The 18,138-nt window shown below is 45.7% G+C and overlaps 1 protein-coding gene across 2 annotated transcripts; it reads right to left on the minus strand.

The window, feature by feature from the left end:
* Positions 1-13,515: 13,515 nt before the first annotated feature.
* Positions 13,516-18,121, minus strand: LOC117649805. 2 transcript variants are annotated; one of them, XR_004588005.1, is made up of 4 exons: positions 17,680-18,121; positions 17,185-17,368; positions 16,778-16,891; positions 13,516-13,853 (listed from the first exon to the last, which is right to left on the minus strand). XR_004588005.1 is itself a non-coding variant. In XM_034392876.1 (4 exons), exons 2-4 carry the CDS (start codon positions 17,009-17,011, stop codon positions 13,581-13,583), a joined length of 414 nt encoding a protein of 137 aa, XP_034248767.1. In that variant the 5' UTR covers positions 17,012-17,368; positions 17,680-18,121; the 3' UTR covers positions 13,516-13,580. The 2 variants fall into 2 exon arrangements, 1 of the variants encoding a protein (XP_034248767.1); XM_034392876.1 differs by having other exon boundaries at positions 16,985-17,368.
* Between the last annotated feature and the right edge of the window lie 17 nt (positions 18,122-18,138).

The following is an 18,138-nucleotide window of genomic DNA, read 5'->3' on the forward strand; positions in this document are numbered from 1 at the left end:
ATCGTCTGAAATAAACGATCAAATGGTCTAATGCCATGCTTAAAAGCCGGCTCAAGACCTGTTGAATACGCTAGAGATGAGATCTGTAGCTGCTTTTATAACGGAACAGCAGCGCTTTCGAAAATGCCACGAAAATGTTTCAAATAAAAACGCAAGTTGTACTATTTTCTTTTTAAATATAAAAAAAATGTTTTTTTTTTGCTGAACTTTTCTGGTGGAAGTGGCGCAATCGTCCAATTTCGGCATGAAGATCCCAGTATCAACGCGGACGATCGGGGAGTCCCCGTGGGACTCGTGGGATCGCCTCTACTGTTCTTATCGCGAAACAGTAGACCTGATCGAGACATGGGCCTTGGCTTTATAAACGGGAGAAGGAAGGGCTCAGGGAACAGTCGTGTGAAGAGCTTCGACAGCAGCACTGCTTAACGTCACATTCAAGGTAAGACAGTCCAGAACCAGCGTTTTGCTGAGAAAGAAAGTGACATTGATGAAACATTCCACACCGGAAACACTGTTATGTCAGCGGTAAGTTTGCTTGCCACAAAAGTTTCAGGCCGTATTTTTCATACCGAAAAAATTAGCCTAGCCCGGAAGTACTCCACAGCTTGCCAAAAATTGTGGCAAGGTTCCGATACAAAACGGCTTGGCAAATTGTTGGCAAACAAACTTACCGCTAGCTTTGCAGCGCAGTGGGTCAGAATGGGACAAAACTCAAGCATGGACTAAAGACAAAAATATTGCCAGTCCGGGGGAGCTGTATTTACTCTTTGGAAGTTAGTATTTACGAACTCTACAAATGGAAGAGCGTGCATTGAATGCCCTAACTGGAGCATACCTGCAAGCACGCTCTTGCTAGCGCATGCCTACCAAGCATGGACTTTCTAGTGCACGCTTCCTGATGCAGGCAACTCCCTATCCCTCATGCACAAGATGCATGCTACAGTAAGCGTGTATGGCATGTATGCACTTGTAAGTGCATGCTTGGCAGGCATGCTCCAGTTAGAGCATACAATGTACGCTCTTCGATTTTTAGAGAAGTAGGGAGTTCGCTGGCAACCACTAAATGCATCTTTTTCGCACTTCGTCGTAACGGAGAGAGGTTTTCGTTAATTTGCTTATTCTCAAGTTTCTATTTTATTCAGTGACGCACATTTTGTGGCGGAAACGCGTTTCGATGAAAGGAACGGTTGAGGGCGTTCCGTTGCGTACACTCTAAATGTTGTCCAGTGAAGATTCTCCATATTATGGTGAAAATGTTCCATATTATGGTGGTGCCGCTGCCTCTATAACATACCATTCGGAATTGACTGTAATTTACAGATGTTTAGATGAATTTCGTTGGTATTATAGAGAAAGTCTCCACCATAATATGTTGGTGCAGCCTTTCACCGTAAAACATTTACAGTGTAAGTTTAATGTTTTCATAAATAACGTAAAATTTCCGCGATTATTTTTTAAAAAAGGTCACGAACCCTTTTACTACGTGTATTTCTTTTATAATCAAAGAATAATTTGACTGTAAGAGGTTTTCATAATCGATCAGGAAATTTAAGAAGGAAGAAGCGGGCCGCCTGAGGCAATGGGGGCCTCCTTCGTCAGACCGCCAAAAAGAACTTTTCGAGGGTGCGATCGGCAGGTCTCTGACCCTAGTATTGAAATAAATGACCAAAGTGCATCCAGGGTCAGTTGGGGGCAATAATGGGACACCGAAAACTTAGGCGAAACTAGGACACTTTCTTATCTTGATAAGTTTTAGCAGTTTAAAACGTCTCAAAATGACATGTTTATGCTCAAAATGATCATCTAGGTGTCTAGAATCCTTTCTCATCGGCGCGGCCATAACTGCTCAAAGAAATGCGAATTTAGAAATCAAGTGGATGTTAAGCCCCTGTTCCATTTTTGCCCCAGTGTCCCATTCTTACCCCAAACTTACAACTACGAATTTTCATAGTTTATTTAACACAACTGCAAAACTAAGTAAGTTTTGGATATTATTTTAACGTCTTCTGGAACAGGGTACCGTATCATATAAATGCGTTACAAACAATCCTACGCGCCATTGAAGACTAGTAGAAACCATCACTGAGAATGAATGGGTCACCACCATCACTATCACCCTTTAAATGGGTGATGCAACTTCGTTGCCCAATTTTGGGTAACGAAAAATTGATCACCCGAAATTTGGTAACAGGCGTTAGGTCGCCCAAATTTGGGTAACGTTGTCGGCGAAGCCCTGAGGTCCCCGATGACGTCCTTTCGGGGCCACCACGATGACCGGAGGCCTCAAAGCCTCATGGCGGTCATCGTGGTGGCCCCGGAAGAACGTCATCGGGGACCTCACGGCGTCGCCGACGACGTTACCCAAATTTGGGCGACGGTTTTACGACTGTCCAAATTTTGGCCACCCCTGGATCATCACTCAAATTTGAGCGACGATGCGTGCTTCACCCAATGAAAGGGCGATGGTGGTGACTCTTTCATTCTCAGTGATATTACCGAAATTGCCCCATTATTATCCCAATACTGACCCTACGGCGCTTCTTCTCACGCTTACAGCCCGTTGAAAGTGAGAAGAACGCTGGCTTCACCCGTCCGCCCATTTGAGCCGAAATGAGGCTTTTGAACTTTTATTCTCAACGCGATCTTTGCTTCCAGATGGCTCGTCTGTACCTGTTAGTTGGGATCTGCGTGGTCTTCGCTTTAGCCTTGGGTAAGTTATGCGGTACGATCCAAAATGATCCAGGAAGCAGAAGAAGGGGATAAGTCCAGTTGAATCCGTGCACTTTGGCAAGGGCTAAACCTTGCAGGTGGGAGTACAGGTGTGGAATGTCATCTAAAAATAGATGCAAGAGGATGGGACTGTCTCACTACACTTATTTTGGGACCAAATTTTCGCTCATGTTTACTTGATAGACTGATAAGAGGTCACTGAATCAACTCGACTTAACCCCTTCTTTCGCTTCCTGGATCAAATATCTCGTTGAACAACAGCGTACGACGAGCCGGAAGAGATTTAAGCTGTCTGCTCACTTCCGATGTTTCTTATTTTCCTAGGGTCCGAGGCATGCCAGACGCACGACCAACCGTGTGAAGGAGCCGGACTCGGCAACTGCTGTGACGGCCAGTCCCTTGTTTGTTACAAGGCATGTCCACACTATAAGGAGGGCCGCTGCTATCATCAAGGGAAGTCGATGCCTGCGTGCGCTGGAGGAAGCTCCTCACCCGGCACATCACTCTCAACAGGCACATCACCCCCTGAAGAGAACAACGGCAGTGAAGGGTGGTGAATTAGATGCCTGTCACGCTGCCACCCTTTAAGTACTGAACTCACGCTGTTTGGTACCACCAACGAAAAAGCAATAGATAAACACTTGGTTAAAGAGAGGCTTTGATGAAAGCCGTTCCTTGACTTCACCCTCAAAAACTATTAATATCAGACACACCGGTATGCGGTACACTGGTAAAAGGCGTTCGTAAAGCGTACAAGAGCCTCCGCTCCTTTCCTCCTTTACCTGTATGTATGGTGGCATTGCCTTGAGGTGTAGTTGTACGTTTCAAGAAGGGCGTACAGCCTTGAAGCATAGTTGTATGCTTGAATGAAGCGTACAACTACGCTTTAGTTTTACCAGTGAATGTAGGCATCCAGGAAGGAAGAGACGCCAAAGTGTCATTACTTAAGAAACATGGGCCTGCCTAAACATTTCGCTGGCCTCTTAATCTTGTCTCCATTACCATCTCGTTACCCATTTTTGAGCATAAACTTTAATTGTCTGACACACCTGGTCGGGCGGAGACGCTTAGCATAAAGGGCCCGTTCCGGCAAACCCGTAAAAGAAGCCTCCGCACTCCCACCCTCCTTACCTGTTATGTATAAGTCGGCTTGCCTTGAGTAAAACTTTACGTTTAAGACCCGGTGTACGTCTTGAACTCCGTTGTATGCTCAAGAACAAAAAAATTTTTACGGCTTTAGTTTTCCCGGGTGAATGTAGGCTGCAAACGAAGAGAGAGATCAAATGTCATTATGAACGACGGGCCTGAAAACTAAACACGTTGGTTTTTGGCCTCTTAAATCTTGCTCCATTACCATCAACGGCAAAACGTGCATGTTTTGAGATGCGAAACTTGTTCAGTTTCTGAAAATAAATGTGCTCTGGCAGGAGACGCTTAGCATCGAGGAAAGGGCTTAAACCTAGGGGCAATTAGGCTAATTGCTCCTCCACACCCCTCACCTTACCTGATATTAAGGCAATTCCCTATAAAAAGAAATCATGAATTTAAAAAACCTCGCCATTTTTAACTTGACCCTGTGTTGTTAAATTGGAAGTCCCGCTGCAGCTCCTAGGAACACCACAAATTTTGTGCTCTTTAGATCTGTGCAAAGCGAATTTGAAAATCAAGAGTTAAAATCTTTAAATCAAAGGGCCAAAAAAAACCAAGCACTTTAAACTGGATCTTCACGAAAGTTTCCCTAGTGAAATTTCCCGCCCCCCTGGGGATCGGATTCCTTGTCGCACCAGAAACTGCGAAATAATTAATGCCGCAACTTGTCAAACTTCAATTATTGGCTGAGCGATAGCGAAGTGCATTGATTCACAGACTCTTAAGACCATGATACAGCCCCGGTATGAGGTGTTGTTGCAGTCTGTGGAGTTTTTGGTTCGGTTTGAATGGTGCTTTTCCGACTTCCTCCAGCTGCTTTCCCAGCTCATCTACTGACGGGCGGGTGATTCCGTGCGTAGGGGCCGTTTTAGCCACCTTAGGAAGTCACGAAATCAATCTTGCTTGTTTGGCCGGAATTTTGCCTAGATGGCATCAATTGAACCCCAGGAAGACACTGTAAGCGTGGGCGAGCTACAAGTTCACTTTCGTTTTCTCCCCCTATAAAATATGACGGAATTTCCTGAAAATATGACGGAAATTACGCTTAACGGAAATTACAAACAGGTGTTTCTGGCTCACTGCAAATGCCTATCGCCACAGAAATATGCCATAAGTTTGGCACACTAGTTCGACGTCAAGACACATCTTTTCACGTGTACACTGTGGCTAAAAGCTACGGAAAATTCTGTAAACAGGTTGTGGTAATTCTCCGTAGCCCCCTTGTCAGTATTCTCCGTAGGCTCTTACAGTATTTTCCGTAGGACCGCACAGTATTCTCCGTAGGGCTTACAGTCTTCCAGGCCCTACGGAGACGACTGTGCGGTCCTACGGAGAAAACTGTGCGGTCCTACGGAAAATACTGTAAGAGCCTACGGAGAATATTGATAAGAGGGCTACGGAGAATACTGGCAAAAAAATAAACAGAATTTTCCGTACCTTTTTGCCACAGTGTAGGATGTCTTTCAAAACCCGATAGAGGAGGAGCGAGAGGGGCATACGGAAATTACACCAATTGTTACAACCCACCGATTTCACACGCAACTTCCATTCGCACAATCAGCCCCCTCGCTTTTTCGCCACCGAAACTCGTTCATATGGTAAACAGACCGTGCTGATTCTAAGTACGGTGGTGGTTTTGAGCAGGGAGCACTCCTAGTAGTTTTTGTGGTGCTCACTTTGAAACCGCTAAGGTAAAAGTCGGAGTACGGTGGACATTTAGTACGCGTTCTGAAAGTACACTTACAATCAATATACGATCTTCAAATTCAAGCAAGATAGTCACTATTAGTTAGAGATTTGATGGGTGTGTGTGGAATTCGAAGATTTGAATGGAACAAAGGGTTATAGAGCCGCAAAGTTGGTATAAGGTGCGAATGGACATGACGGGACTTACAAAATCGACCCTTTTGGCCCCTCTCCCGCGTCACATGTTAGCCTTGAAAGTCCGTATACAAAGGTAACAAGCTAGTCCAGTGCCCAAGACTCTTGAGTGCACAAATAGACTGCACTCGAATAAGTTCTCTCAGGGGAGGGTGTGGACACGAAAACGCCCTCTACGCGCGGAATCACCCACCTGTTGAAAATTTCTATAGCGCCTTCCGATAGGTCTCTGCACGACCTTATCAACGAGATGAGGGAAGGGGGTTCACGGGCCCCACTTAGGCAGTTGGCCAGATTGGGGTCTTGGATTGACGTAACTGGAGCTGCATTATGAAGCCAGTTACGACAAGACACGGTCTGGCGTACATCTAGAGAGAGAGACTTCGGGGGTGATGGCCTCGGAGCCTAGAGGCTCAAGTTAGCCAGGGGTTTAAAAAAAAAGGGGGGGGGGGTTGAAACTTCAGGAGAGGGTTTGAGGCAAGGAGGGCAGCTGAGGCAGGTGGCGCAGGGCGATGAGGGGATGGTGCATGATGTCGTGCAGAGACGGGGCAAGATCTGCTTCGACCATTTCATCTTCGACGAAGGCACAGTCTGCCATGGGGCAGGCATCGATAAAGTGGGCGGCGTCGGAGGAGCCCGCGGACCCGCAGTGTGAGCACGGCGGAGGTTCGTCTGCGATGAAGCGCGTCAGGTGCGCGGGAGTCTTGTTGTGCCCCAGGGGTGTACATCTACCACCTTACTTGCATCCTTAGCCCTCCCTCAAATTTATGAAAACTGAACCAAACAAGGAGAGCCTCACCTACCCCCCCTCCTTTTCCTGGTTGCAAACGTTTTCTCGTGATAGCCCAGAGTTTGCCTTTAAGGAGATCTTCATGCAGAAGTTTCGGATTAATATCCATTATTTCTCCGTTCTTTCTCGAACATTTCTGACAGTGCACTGGAGTAACAGGCTTTGCTATTGCTCAGCTTAAACTACATGTTTCCCCAAGGTCACGTACCGCAGTACCACAGAATGTTATTTTCCAGATACCTGCAGAGCCCGGTAATAATGAAGGGTTCTTTGATCATCTAACAAGAGAAGCGGAATCAATGACACTCAAGGAAACCAAAAGACCAAGAGTAATATAGTTAAATTGGCACCTATCATCTGGCATGTGCCTTAGAACAAGAAAAATTCCAATGCTTACGCATTGCACGGTGTTCCGGTTGTGGAAATAATGTAAGTTAATGAAAGAAGATTTGAAGTTAGAAATACGATGAAGAAGGGAGTAAATTTTATATTTTGGGGCTGAGAGAGAACCGCAGCCTTTAAAAGCAAGCCAAACAACCCAACCTCAGCAACAATGGAGAGGCAGTTTCAATGTGCGACTACTTGTTTTTTTCAGCCTCGCGATTTTCGAAAGGGCGCAGACGCCGGGAAAATTGTTGCCAACCCCCGAAAATCTATTTATTCTGTCTTTTCTGCTGCGAACCTTTTACTAATGACAGATTTGAATGATGTTTAAATGTCTTGTCAGTGTGCAATGAGTGAACATTGGCATTTTCGAATTTTACGGCGTTTTCATTTCTTTTTATCAGGGACTTAAAATTTTGACAGTTGGTACGTTGGCAGTGAGACGTTGTCATGGAGACTTTTTCTTCATGTTTTTATCATTTTCTTAGAACAGTGATTAGTTTTTGTCACTTTGATGAGGCAGGAAGTTTAGTTTTGAGGAGTGGCACATTTTTTCTTCGAAACGTTTCTGGAAAATGTGAACGGATAAGGGTGCTTGATTGTTGCAAATTTATGTTTTAGTCGTTTACGGAAAATTTCCACGATAAATTTTTTAGATTTTCTGGACTTTTTATTGTATTATGAAAAGGATTAATATGGCGGGAGCGAAATGTCCATCGTGGGGGGTCCGTAGAAGAAGAATTCTGAGCCCCGGGCAATAGGGGTCCTCCTTCGTCGGAACCCCTAAAAAGGTTAAACCTTCTTTAAGCAATAATTAGAAACTACTCCCCCCCCCTCCCCCGCAGGACGTGGGGGGCGTGCTGAGCGGTGGTGGTGGTCGAAATCGTCGGAGTGGGGGTGCAGGCATGAGTAATTACTTGCCTTCTTGATCTTCATTGTCCTTCATTGTCTTGTTGAAATGCCTCGATATCGATGGTATTAACATTATCCACTGCGGCCCGCTAATTGCCGGGTAAAAAAGAATGGGATTCCCTGTAAAGAAAGTACGGTGTTGCCTGAAAAAAAGGCCGGTATTGCCTGTTGTTAAAAGTGCGGTGAAGTGTGGAGTAATCAGTACAGGATTTACCGTGACTTTTTCTCGCAGTGTGCGGCAGTCCCGACGATACCGCGGTGCGGCACTGGCCTCCCCTTGACAGACCACCCTCATGTCGTTCGGCAATCAAAGAGACCTGATCGCACGTTTAAGCAGCATCTCAATTGATAATTTTCGCTGGGGGGAGCAGGAGCCCGTACGGGGCGACGAGGTTTGATAGTCGAACAGTCGAACTGCTTGCCATTTTTGATTTCTCATCCCTCGAATTCTGGGTATCTTATGATTTATTGAGATGTAATCCTGGGTCCTAAGTCGGAATGGATTTTTCTTTTACCATCAATACTTACTAAAATCTTTAAAATGCTGGATAACTGAATACGAGGTAGGTGTACGCCAGACGTTGTCTTGTCGTAACAGGCTTCGCGATGCTACTCCATTGTTGCAGTATGTGGAGTTTTTGGTGCGGTTTAAGTGGTGCTTTTCCGACTTCCTCTAGCTGCTTTCCCAGCAGATCTACTGACGGGCAACCGACACGTGCTAGAGTAATCACGGCTCAGGTACTTGAAGCTCTGTTCCCTGTTAAAACAAGGGACATTTTCGGTCCCCATACGAAACGGAGGCTTCGTATACACTGCAGGTCTACTCCAGTCATTTGCAGGGCTTTACACTTGGACACGCTTACTTCTAGGCCATGCCTCCCGAAGAACAGTCATGGCATTGATTTTAAGATTTATATTGTGCGGGGACTCGCCCACAACAACATAATCGTCTGCTAATAGAAGCACTGATACTTGGCTGTCACCGATTCTGGCCCCCTTCATCTTTTCCAATTTGAATATCAGATCATTGATCACGAGGTTGAACACGAACCCTGACATAGATCATTCTGCTTCTCCCCTCGGGCTATAGGAATACTCGAATTGCATAACCTTTGGCATTCGACAGTTGTCTATGCCTCCTCATACCTTCCTTGGATATACCTGATAGTATCCTCATCCACGCCCTTCGCACGGAGGGCATCCGAGATGGAAATCAGGTACATTTGGTGGAAAGGCATTCTTCTAGTACCATTTTTGGCGATACAATTAAGTATCGCCAGCAAACGGTCTTATCGAAAAATCGAGTTGATGCGGGAGAACGTAGTGTGGCATCAGCGACAGGTGCTGGCTGTGGCTCTCTTTGAGATGACGCTGCAGGCCCCTCAAGTTGGCGCAGGCCTTCCCGCAGTCATCGCAGGTGAACTGCTGCCTAGCGTCGGCCTCAGGGTGGCCTCTTTTCAAGTGCAATCTATCTCAAGACCAGGTATTGTTCGCCCCGCTACAGACACTGTGGCAAAAAGGTACGGCAAATTCTGTTAATTTTTTTGCCAGGATTCTCCGTAGCCCTCTTCCCTCGTATCAATATTCTCCGTAGGCTCTTACAGTATTCTCCGTAGGGCCGTACAGTATTCTCTGTAAGTCCGCACAGTCTTCTCCGTAGGACCTGGAAGACTGTATAGTCCTACGGAGATCACTGTAAGGTCCTACGGAGAATACTGTGCTGTCCTACGGCAAATACTGTAAGAGCCTACGGAGAATATTGATAAGGGGGCTACGGAGAATTACCACAAGCTGTTTACAGAATTTTCCGTAGCTTTTTGCCACAGTGGATACTGCAGTGATGCAAGCCGTCAGCACTGGGCTTCGGGGCTCTGCATCTGCGTTTGTGCTGTTATACATCTTTCACGCCTAGTTCATGCAGGTTGACGCCGCAGGAATAGCATCTAACAGTTAGTTCCAATAAATTTTCAGAAACGGGATTGGTTGCACCCGTGTGTTCCGAAGTTTGGCTTGTGCTGCCCTTTCGGAGTCCAGCACATTCAAGGCTTCTTTTAGGTTGCTTTTCCATGGTTCGTCTTATTTAGCGCTAGAGGCGCAACGGTATGACTCCGCTGGTGGAGTGCATGTAACTTTTCCAACTTTAGTTCACAGACAGAGCGTCAAATAAGATCAACGAATGACTAATGGTCAATTTAAATGGATGAGTGTTTAGATGGCCAACTTAACTCAGTACATGAAGCAAAGGAAAATGGTGAAATATACGCGCTATTGCGAGCTTACCTCTTCCACATCACTTATGGTGATACTGCAACTGTGTTCAGTGTTTAATTTTCTTGCTAAAATTCAAAAGCATTGAGAAATTAATAGTTTGACTAGAGACATTTTTTTCCGTCGCTAAGAGGCTGATTTCCAATGAAGAAAACTTACATTCAGAGTTCTTTTTCTCCGGGGTGTGCTGGACCTTTCTCTTGGAGCTTTTTTTATTAGAGTCAGGGTTAGTGAGGTTGGATGAGGTTGGATGGACCTTGGAAAATTTTGTGTGCATTTGGCATGAAGCGTGGTTGCCTTAATGTTTGTCCCTTCTCAATTACTTCTCCCTCAATAATGATATCATCATCAAGTCTTTTAATATCTCCTTCTTAAAAATGTTCAGAGTAAACAAGGTCTTGTGTCGTAATTTTCCTGTCCTGCCTGGCCCGATTCCATACTTAAACCTGGGACTGTCAAAATATGTGTTAAATAGGAGCAATGTTAAAGTGTATCTTCCGTCGCTCTTGCAGATTTTGAGTAGACTGAATGCTGTGCTTTCTTTCCTCCTTGGCCCCAGCTGGTTAGTATAGCCATTTCTGCAGGTACCCAGCAGGCCCACATGAGCTGCTGACCGTTACTCCAGTGGTCCCTGCTCACGGTGAGACTCGGTCCTGGATCTTCCAGGACCGTCCTGGTTTCTCTTATGCTAAACACACAGGAAACCCAGGACGGTCCTGGAAGATCCAGAACCGAGTCTTGAGCACGAACCGCACTGCAGCTATGTCGCGGCTGCAGTTTTCGACAAAACAATTTCAATGCTTTCTGATTTTTTTATGAATTCCAGACCTGTAAAATCTCTGATAAATTGAATCAAAGGCCTCAAGGCCCAACATTGCGGTTCCCAACCTTTTTCGCACACGTAATGTTTTTGTGCAAACTTTGTACGAGACATCACAGTTTTTTGTGCACACGAACTTTTCGTACAAATTTGTACGAAATTTTGCACCTAAAGGGGAAATTTGTGCAGTTTTTCCGTAGAAAAATGGTACGAAAAGTTCGTGTGCACTAAAAGCTGTGATGTCTCGTACCAAATTGTAATGTCATTGTTTACGGGACTTCAAGGTTTTAGGGTTTTACGGGCCAGTGGCATTTACATCCCAGTTCGACAGAGGCAACTCTAGAAGCAAACTTCAGTGTGCTGCTCGCGACCCAAAAATGGCTGCCAAAAAATTTTGCGACCCCATGCCCCCAAAAGTTTGTTAGTTCGCAATGTTTCTGACGTGTTTTGTAGTGGTTACGGATGACAAGCTGGGTGCACAAAGTAAAACACGAAATTCTAGGTCGTGCCGTTAGCAGAGACATACCACACACCAGACAACCTTTCTACTCCCTTCCTACTGGTATATATACTGAATACTTTACATAAACTGAATGTAGTGGTTTCCGCAGAATGTGCACAACATCAGACCGCTTGACTTGCTGCTGGCCTGGCGCTTCTGGCTTAACATATTGGTCCTTCTTTTTGCCGTACTTGATCATGATGCTGGCTGACAAGCAGGGCCCTGGTTACCTTTTCAACAATTCCTTAAAATGAAGTGGAATTAGTGGTACTGTAGACACAGTTTTCGAACATCAACTTGTAGCATAATGATAATGAAATCAAATATATATAAAAAAATATAATATCCCTTGCAAAAAGGAAAATATATGGAAAATATGTGTCAATATATGACTCCATATATGTTTCATGCATTGTCAATGTAATTGTATCTTGCTCAATATATTGCAAATTATCTTGCGCCATACGTGGTTTATATATGGGGGTATATCTTGGTGCCCGTTAATATATGATGCATATATTTCCCCATATAATATTATCTTCCCGAAATGTATGTTTCAATATCTGACACGTTGCCCGTCGTGGGATGGTGCAGGGTGAGAAGGGCAGACTTTTCAAGTAACTTTTCTTAAAATCTTGGCACTTGATGTTGAAAGGCGGCTATATTTCTCAACATGATTTTATGTTGTAAAATATATTGACGCCATATATTGAGCAGGGGCAAGGTTCTTTTCTATGCGTTTAAGTCTCCAAGAAATTTTGAGAAATCCTTTTGAACAAGTTATCGGGAACAGTTTGGAAATTTTAAACGTCGTTTTTGGGTGTAGCCCGAAAAGTTCTTCTAGGTGAATACGGTAGGATCTCTATTGGATGTCCTCGCAAGGCGAAGTTTCCATTCTTTGCTAATAGTAAAGGAAGTCTCTGAGTCGTCAGACTCCGTGGTGTACTGACATTATATATTGCATACAATGTATGAATGTATGAAAGCAATGTATGAATTTTATTGCCACATATTTTCTATATCGGAAAAGTATCTTGCTAAATTATCTTTTCCACATATGTCGTCAATACATGTTGGGCCAAGGGATGAGCCCGCCGCAATCTGCACTGGCATCGGCGTGGTCACTGCCGTGCGCGCAGCGCCCGACGGGCTAGGACTCCGTCCACCCGAAGGGAGTGATAGAGGAGGAGGAGAAGAAAGGGGCGTAAGTTACGGCACTCGCTCCCTTGCTTCGCAGGAGTAGGGCGACGACTGGGGTTACCTTTAGTGCGGCGGTGCTCGGCTACATGCACGTCAGGCTTGTCATACTCTACAAATCGAAGAGTGTACATGGTATGCTCTAACTGGAGCATGCCTGCAAGCACGCTCTAACTAGCGCATGCCTGCCAATGCATCCCTTACTACCCATACATGCCATGTACACGCTTCTGATGCAGACAACTCCCTATCCCTTATGCACTAGATGCATGCTTCAGTTAGCGTGTACATGGCATGTATGCACTAGTTAGTGCATGCCTGGCAGGCATGCGCTAGCTAGAGCGTGCTTGCAGGCATGCTCCAGTTAGAGCATACCATGTACACTCTTCGATTTGTAGAGTAAACAAGCAAGTCGTAATCAGGACTACACCTTTGAATGAGGACATTTCGTCACCACATGTTGGCGACGATTTTTGTATCGCCTAAATTCGCGTGCAGGTTTCTTCGCTAAAACATCTAGGTATAGGTAGCAGAGACGCATTTTATCGCCAAAATGAAAATAAGGAAACCTGCGATAACCGAAGTTCGATGATTAAATAATCTTCACCCAGATTTTGGTGATTGAGTGGGAATACCTCGCCCAGAATTTGGTTCTCATCAAAACTATCATTCACACTGTTCTTCCGGAGGCTTCTCACAACCCCCTTTTCGGTCGTTACGACCTCCGCCTGTTGCCTTCTGGAGTTCGTGGGCACATGAGGGAATTTTTTGTGAAAACTTTTGGTACTAACTTTGGAAAACTCAAATTGGCAAGATTGGATTGGAAAATATAGGATTGGGAGTTTTATTTTGGGGAGGATTGCTTTGGAAAAATGTATTTTGAAAAGTCAATATTTGGGAATTTATTTTTGGGAAAAACGGGCGGGAACGGTCACGGCACTGCCGCTCTAAAGACCCTGGCCCAATTTTTTGACGCTGCTCTTAAAGCTGGCTGGCACGTCGGAGTGTCCGTTGACGCAGCCAGCGAACTCGTTGAAGAATGCGCGGGCCGTGCTGTCCTTGTCTGCGGCGTGCAGGGCGGCGCTCTTGAGGCAGCCGTCCACGAGCTTCTGCGCCTTGGGGGGGAGGGCCTTGAAGTCCTTCAGCTCGGCCTTGACGTTCGACACAACCTCGACGTAGAGCGCCTTGCCCAGAGCGGCGTTTAACTTGTCGTCGGAGGCCTGGAAACAAGCCAATGTTCCGAGTTCACGGACATGGAGAAAAAGTTTTTGTTGTGTCAACGAAAATGTATGTCGATTTTCGCATAGCCTAAAAAAAGTTGATACATGTATTGGTGCTTTGTTGTCCGAACGAGCACTTTGCTCTCACGTCAAATAATTCGTGAGGAGTACAAATATTCGACAGTTTTCATTTTTTATGATATCTAGTACTGAGAATATCGTTCGTACACAACAACTTTTACTTCGATATTCCAATTTTTTTTAGATATTCTAATTTCTTTATAGATATTCTAAATTTTTTAGATATTCCATATTTTTTAGATATCCCTAAAGCAAAACTTGTTACCTCAGAGAGCCCCACCAAGGCCATGGCCGAGGCCACGAGGACGATCGCAAAACTGACGCGGGCCATGCTGCCGGCTGGGGTTACAGTGAGTGCGGTCGTCGCAGTATCGCGTTTTATAGGAAACGCCACTGCGCGAAGCGAAAAACGGCCAAAGGTGTAGTCTTTTGGCATATCGCTCGTCACGTTTTCTCCTACGACAGTAGTTGCACCGAATCAAGTATCCTGAGAATCGGAGGCACTACACCGACCGTTCGGACATTCGTGCAGCCCGTGGCTACACTGCAAACCTGTCTACTAAGCACACACTTCCAAATGCATGCTAGCAAGTGCACACTTACAAACGCATGCTTGACGCCGTATAACTCCACTGTGGCAAAAAGGTACGGAAAATTCTGTTAATTTTTTTGCCAGAATTCTCCGCAGCCCTCTTATCAATATTCTCCGTAGGCTCTTACAGTATTCTCCGTAGGGCCGCACAGTATTCTCTGTAAGTCCGCACAGTCTTCTCCGTAGGACATGGAAGACTGTATAGTCCTACGGAGATCACTGTAAGGTCCTACGGAGAATACTGTGCGGTCCTACAGAAAATACTGTAAGAGCCTACGGAGAATATTGATAAGGGGGCTACGGAGAATTACCACAAGCTGTTTACAGAATATTCCGTAGCTTTTTGCCACAGTGTCCATGCGTCAAGCATGCGTTAGTAAGTGTGTACTTGCAAGCATGCATTTGTAAGTGTGTACTTGGCCAAGCATGCGTTTGTAAGTGTGTACTTGCAAGCATGCATTTGTAAGTGTGTACTTGGCCAAGCATGCATTTGTAAGTGTGTACTTAGTAGACAGTTAGGTTTGTAGTATACGGCTCCGCACAGTAACAAGCCAGGGCCCGCCCTTCCGTCGAACCGAGTTGCCATTTACGCTGCGCCGGCAACTCGGTTCGACAGGGGGCAGGCCCAGGCCCAGCTTGGGCTGCCGGTGGCGTCCCCTCGGGCCTTCGCCCCTCGCATCCGACACCTTATGACGCTAATTTATCGATTGAGCATCGTGACTGAGGCCCACCCTTCTATTCAAAATACGGACAAGTCTCTTCTGTTTACTCTAACCATCCAAAAACTTGATTCCGAAAATACCCGTATTTGTCTTTGTCACGGAGGCCTCGGAGAAGCGCGAAACGAGTCCGTGACATCGATTTCGACAACTCATACGGACTCCTCGACCCCCTAGCCATAATATTCCATGAACATGAGGACTGCCTCTGCAAATGAAACAACCCTTTCCTGATCGGGAAACTGCCGAAGTGGGGCCCGTAGACCCCCCTTCCGACCACTCGATGGAAAGGTCTTGGCGAGACCTATCGGAAACTGCAATAAAATTTTACAGTAGGTCGACCCTCTTCGAAGATCCAAGGCATTCCTACAGTGCCTTCCAAATTTGGGAACTCTGGCTCCACTCCCTCCTTGTATACAGACGACAACACACAGAACAAAAGGCAAATGCATAGGCCCTCCCCCATTTTTTTTAAATTAGAAAGACGGGCCAAAAACAGATTCACAGTTTTGGTGGTCGTTCTATCTCCAATCCCACCAAAACGGGCACCCATTGAAACCGGACGACAGCCCGTCACCAAAATGGTGTTCCGCCAGAGGTTGGGATGGACACAACTACTCAGAGTTGTCTTTGCATGTATATGCGTACACTGAAGACTCCTTACGGACACCATGTATCCGCAATACGGACATTTTTGTGCAATTGCAATTACGGATGGATTTTGTTTGTAATACGGATGATTTCATCCGTAATACAAAGGTTTTCGTGTCCGTAACATACAGACGAAAATATCCGTAAGGTACGGACGAAAAACTCTTTGTAATACGGAGGATTTCATCCGTATTACAAGCAAAATCTATACGTAATTGCAATTGCACAAAAATGTCCGTAATACAGATAGATGAATCCGTAAGAAGTTTAGTGTGTACCCGCGGGCGACCGTTACGCTTTGATCAGGCACGATGATTCCTGACAGCCCCTGGCTTGCTTTTTCTCCTATTTCACATTATTACGACGATTTAAAGTCGCTTGCGGGGGGTGGATGCATTGCTGTTTCGGTGAAGTAATGTGCGCAGCTCGGTTGGTGTGCCGCTGTAAACTTGGACTAATGAGGTTGAGGACTGATCACTCCACCCGTCCAGCAGCGCTCAGCGCGGGACCGCGGTGGCCCCCAGTACTCGGCCCAGCATGGCGGCCGAGCGACTTTGCGGGTTGACTACGCCTACGGGTTAGATTGGAAAGGGGGGATGGGTGAATCACACATACAAAGCCCTTACGCCGTCCATCATTTCAGAGCCCTTTATTGTCTCCGAAAGCACTTCTACTTCTTGAATGTGACTAGTCTTATCGATGTCATGAACCTGAACATGAAACATACCCTGTTTCGGTGGTTCTTAATGTTTGCGCATATGTTAGGGCGGCATCCATGTCACCACACCGCAGGCATAAAAATAGAGGTTTCCACTTCAGGTCGAGTTTTCTCTCTGAGTGGGAGCCCACATATTTTAAGATCATTTGGAGGGTCCCCTCACCTGCTGACCTGCTCTCAATGGCCTTCCTGAAGCTAAAATTAATTGAACAGACGCACCATCCCCGTTCAGTTCTGTCCTCGGCGTCCTCGTCACATGACCTTCTTCGTCGCCATGCTGAAACAACAAAGAAGGGTACAGGCACTATTTGCAGCGGTTTCCGGTGCCCAGAGACTACTTCCGGCTACCCCATACCACTTTCGGTATTACCGATGAATCCGCTGACCTCCAAAACATGGATTTCAACCCCCTAATGTGGGCTAAAGTCCCTCCGAAACCATAGTCTGTCGTTGGTCGGCCATATTTCCAAAATGACGGCTTTTGACCCACTTCCGGTGGTCCGATCGCGTCTCCGGGGACAGATTCGGATTCCTCGTTTTTAAATTGTGCGGAATCGATACACAGCTCACCTCAGCAGTCTCACATCTTCAGAATCATATCTGGCGACCCATCACGCCGTCCCTTTCTTTCGGCGTCGTCCCAGTCTGTCATGATGCTCTTTGCGTCCAGACCCAACGCACGGAGAAATCTGATAATTGCCTCGTAAGCTGGGCCAGTCTTGGACGACATGACGGCGAAGCACAATGGGAGTACCTGCAATTGTCTCACATTAATAAATAGGCCATATCAGGGCTGATAGACAATGGTCGAAGTTGGTGGTGTGCGAATACTTTATAACAATCGAAGTGAATCAGGTCCCATTCGATTCGAAAACAAAAAAGTAAAATCTCCAATTTGAATTATTTTGGGCCAAAGCAGCAAGTGCTAAATTCTCACCGTACTGTGGTGAGAATCAAATAGCTCAATTCAAGTACACACAAATTCATACACACTTGGCCAAGTATGCATTTGTAAGTGTGTACCAAGTCGACAGTTAGGTTTGTGGTATTGTTGAAAGAACTTACTTGACCACATCTGGCGAGAGCCACAATATTGCTGCTCAGCACCAAGTGTTTCTGGTGAGGAGTAGTGGCATCGCTCATGAGCCAGTCATCCCTCTTGGTGTAGCTCATGATTCTCCTTGAAAGGTAAACCAGGCTCTCCTCGCCGGGCCCTCCAATATGACGTTCGAAGTATGTTTCCTTTTCATCCAATGTGTTTGCTGAAATCAGAACAGTTCGCTTTATTACAAGGTACCACCATGCGCAAAACAAAAAGAATACGATTTCACGAAATCCTCGTAGTCACGACGTTAATGTCATTAGAGTTCTGGTTGAACAAAATTTTTTGAGGCTAGAACTGCGATGTCGATTTCATGTTAAGTACAGTACCACTTTCAAGTGTGGTCAAATCACCAAATTTTTAAGACGTTAAAAATGGCTATGACTGAGTTTCAACTGTCCCAAATTATCACCCTGGGCACT

Source organism: Thrips palmi, unplaced genomic scaffold (assembly GCF_012932325.1).
Source record: "Thrips palmi isolate BJ-2018 unplaced genomic scaffold, TpBJ-2018v1 HiC_scaffold_4, whole genome shotgun sequence".
In the NCBI taxonomy this organism is placed as follows: domain Eukaryota; kingdom Metazoa; phylum Arthropoda; class Insecta; order Thysanoptera; family Thripidae; genus Thrips; species Thrips palmi.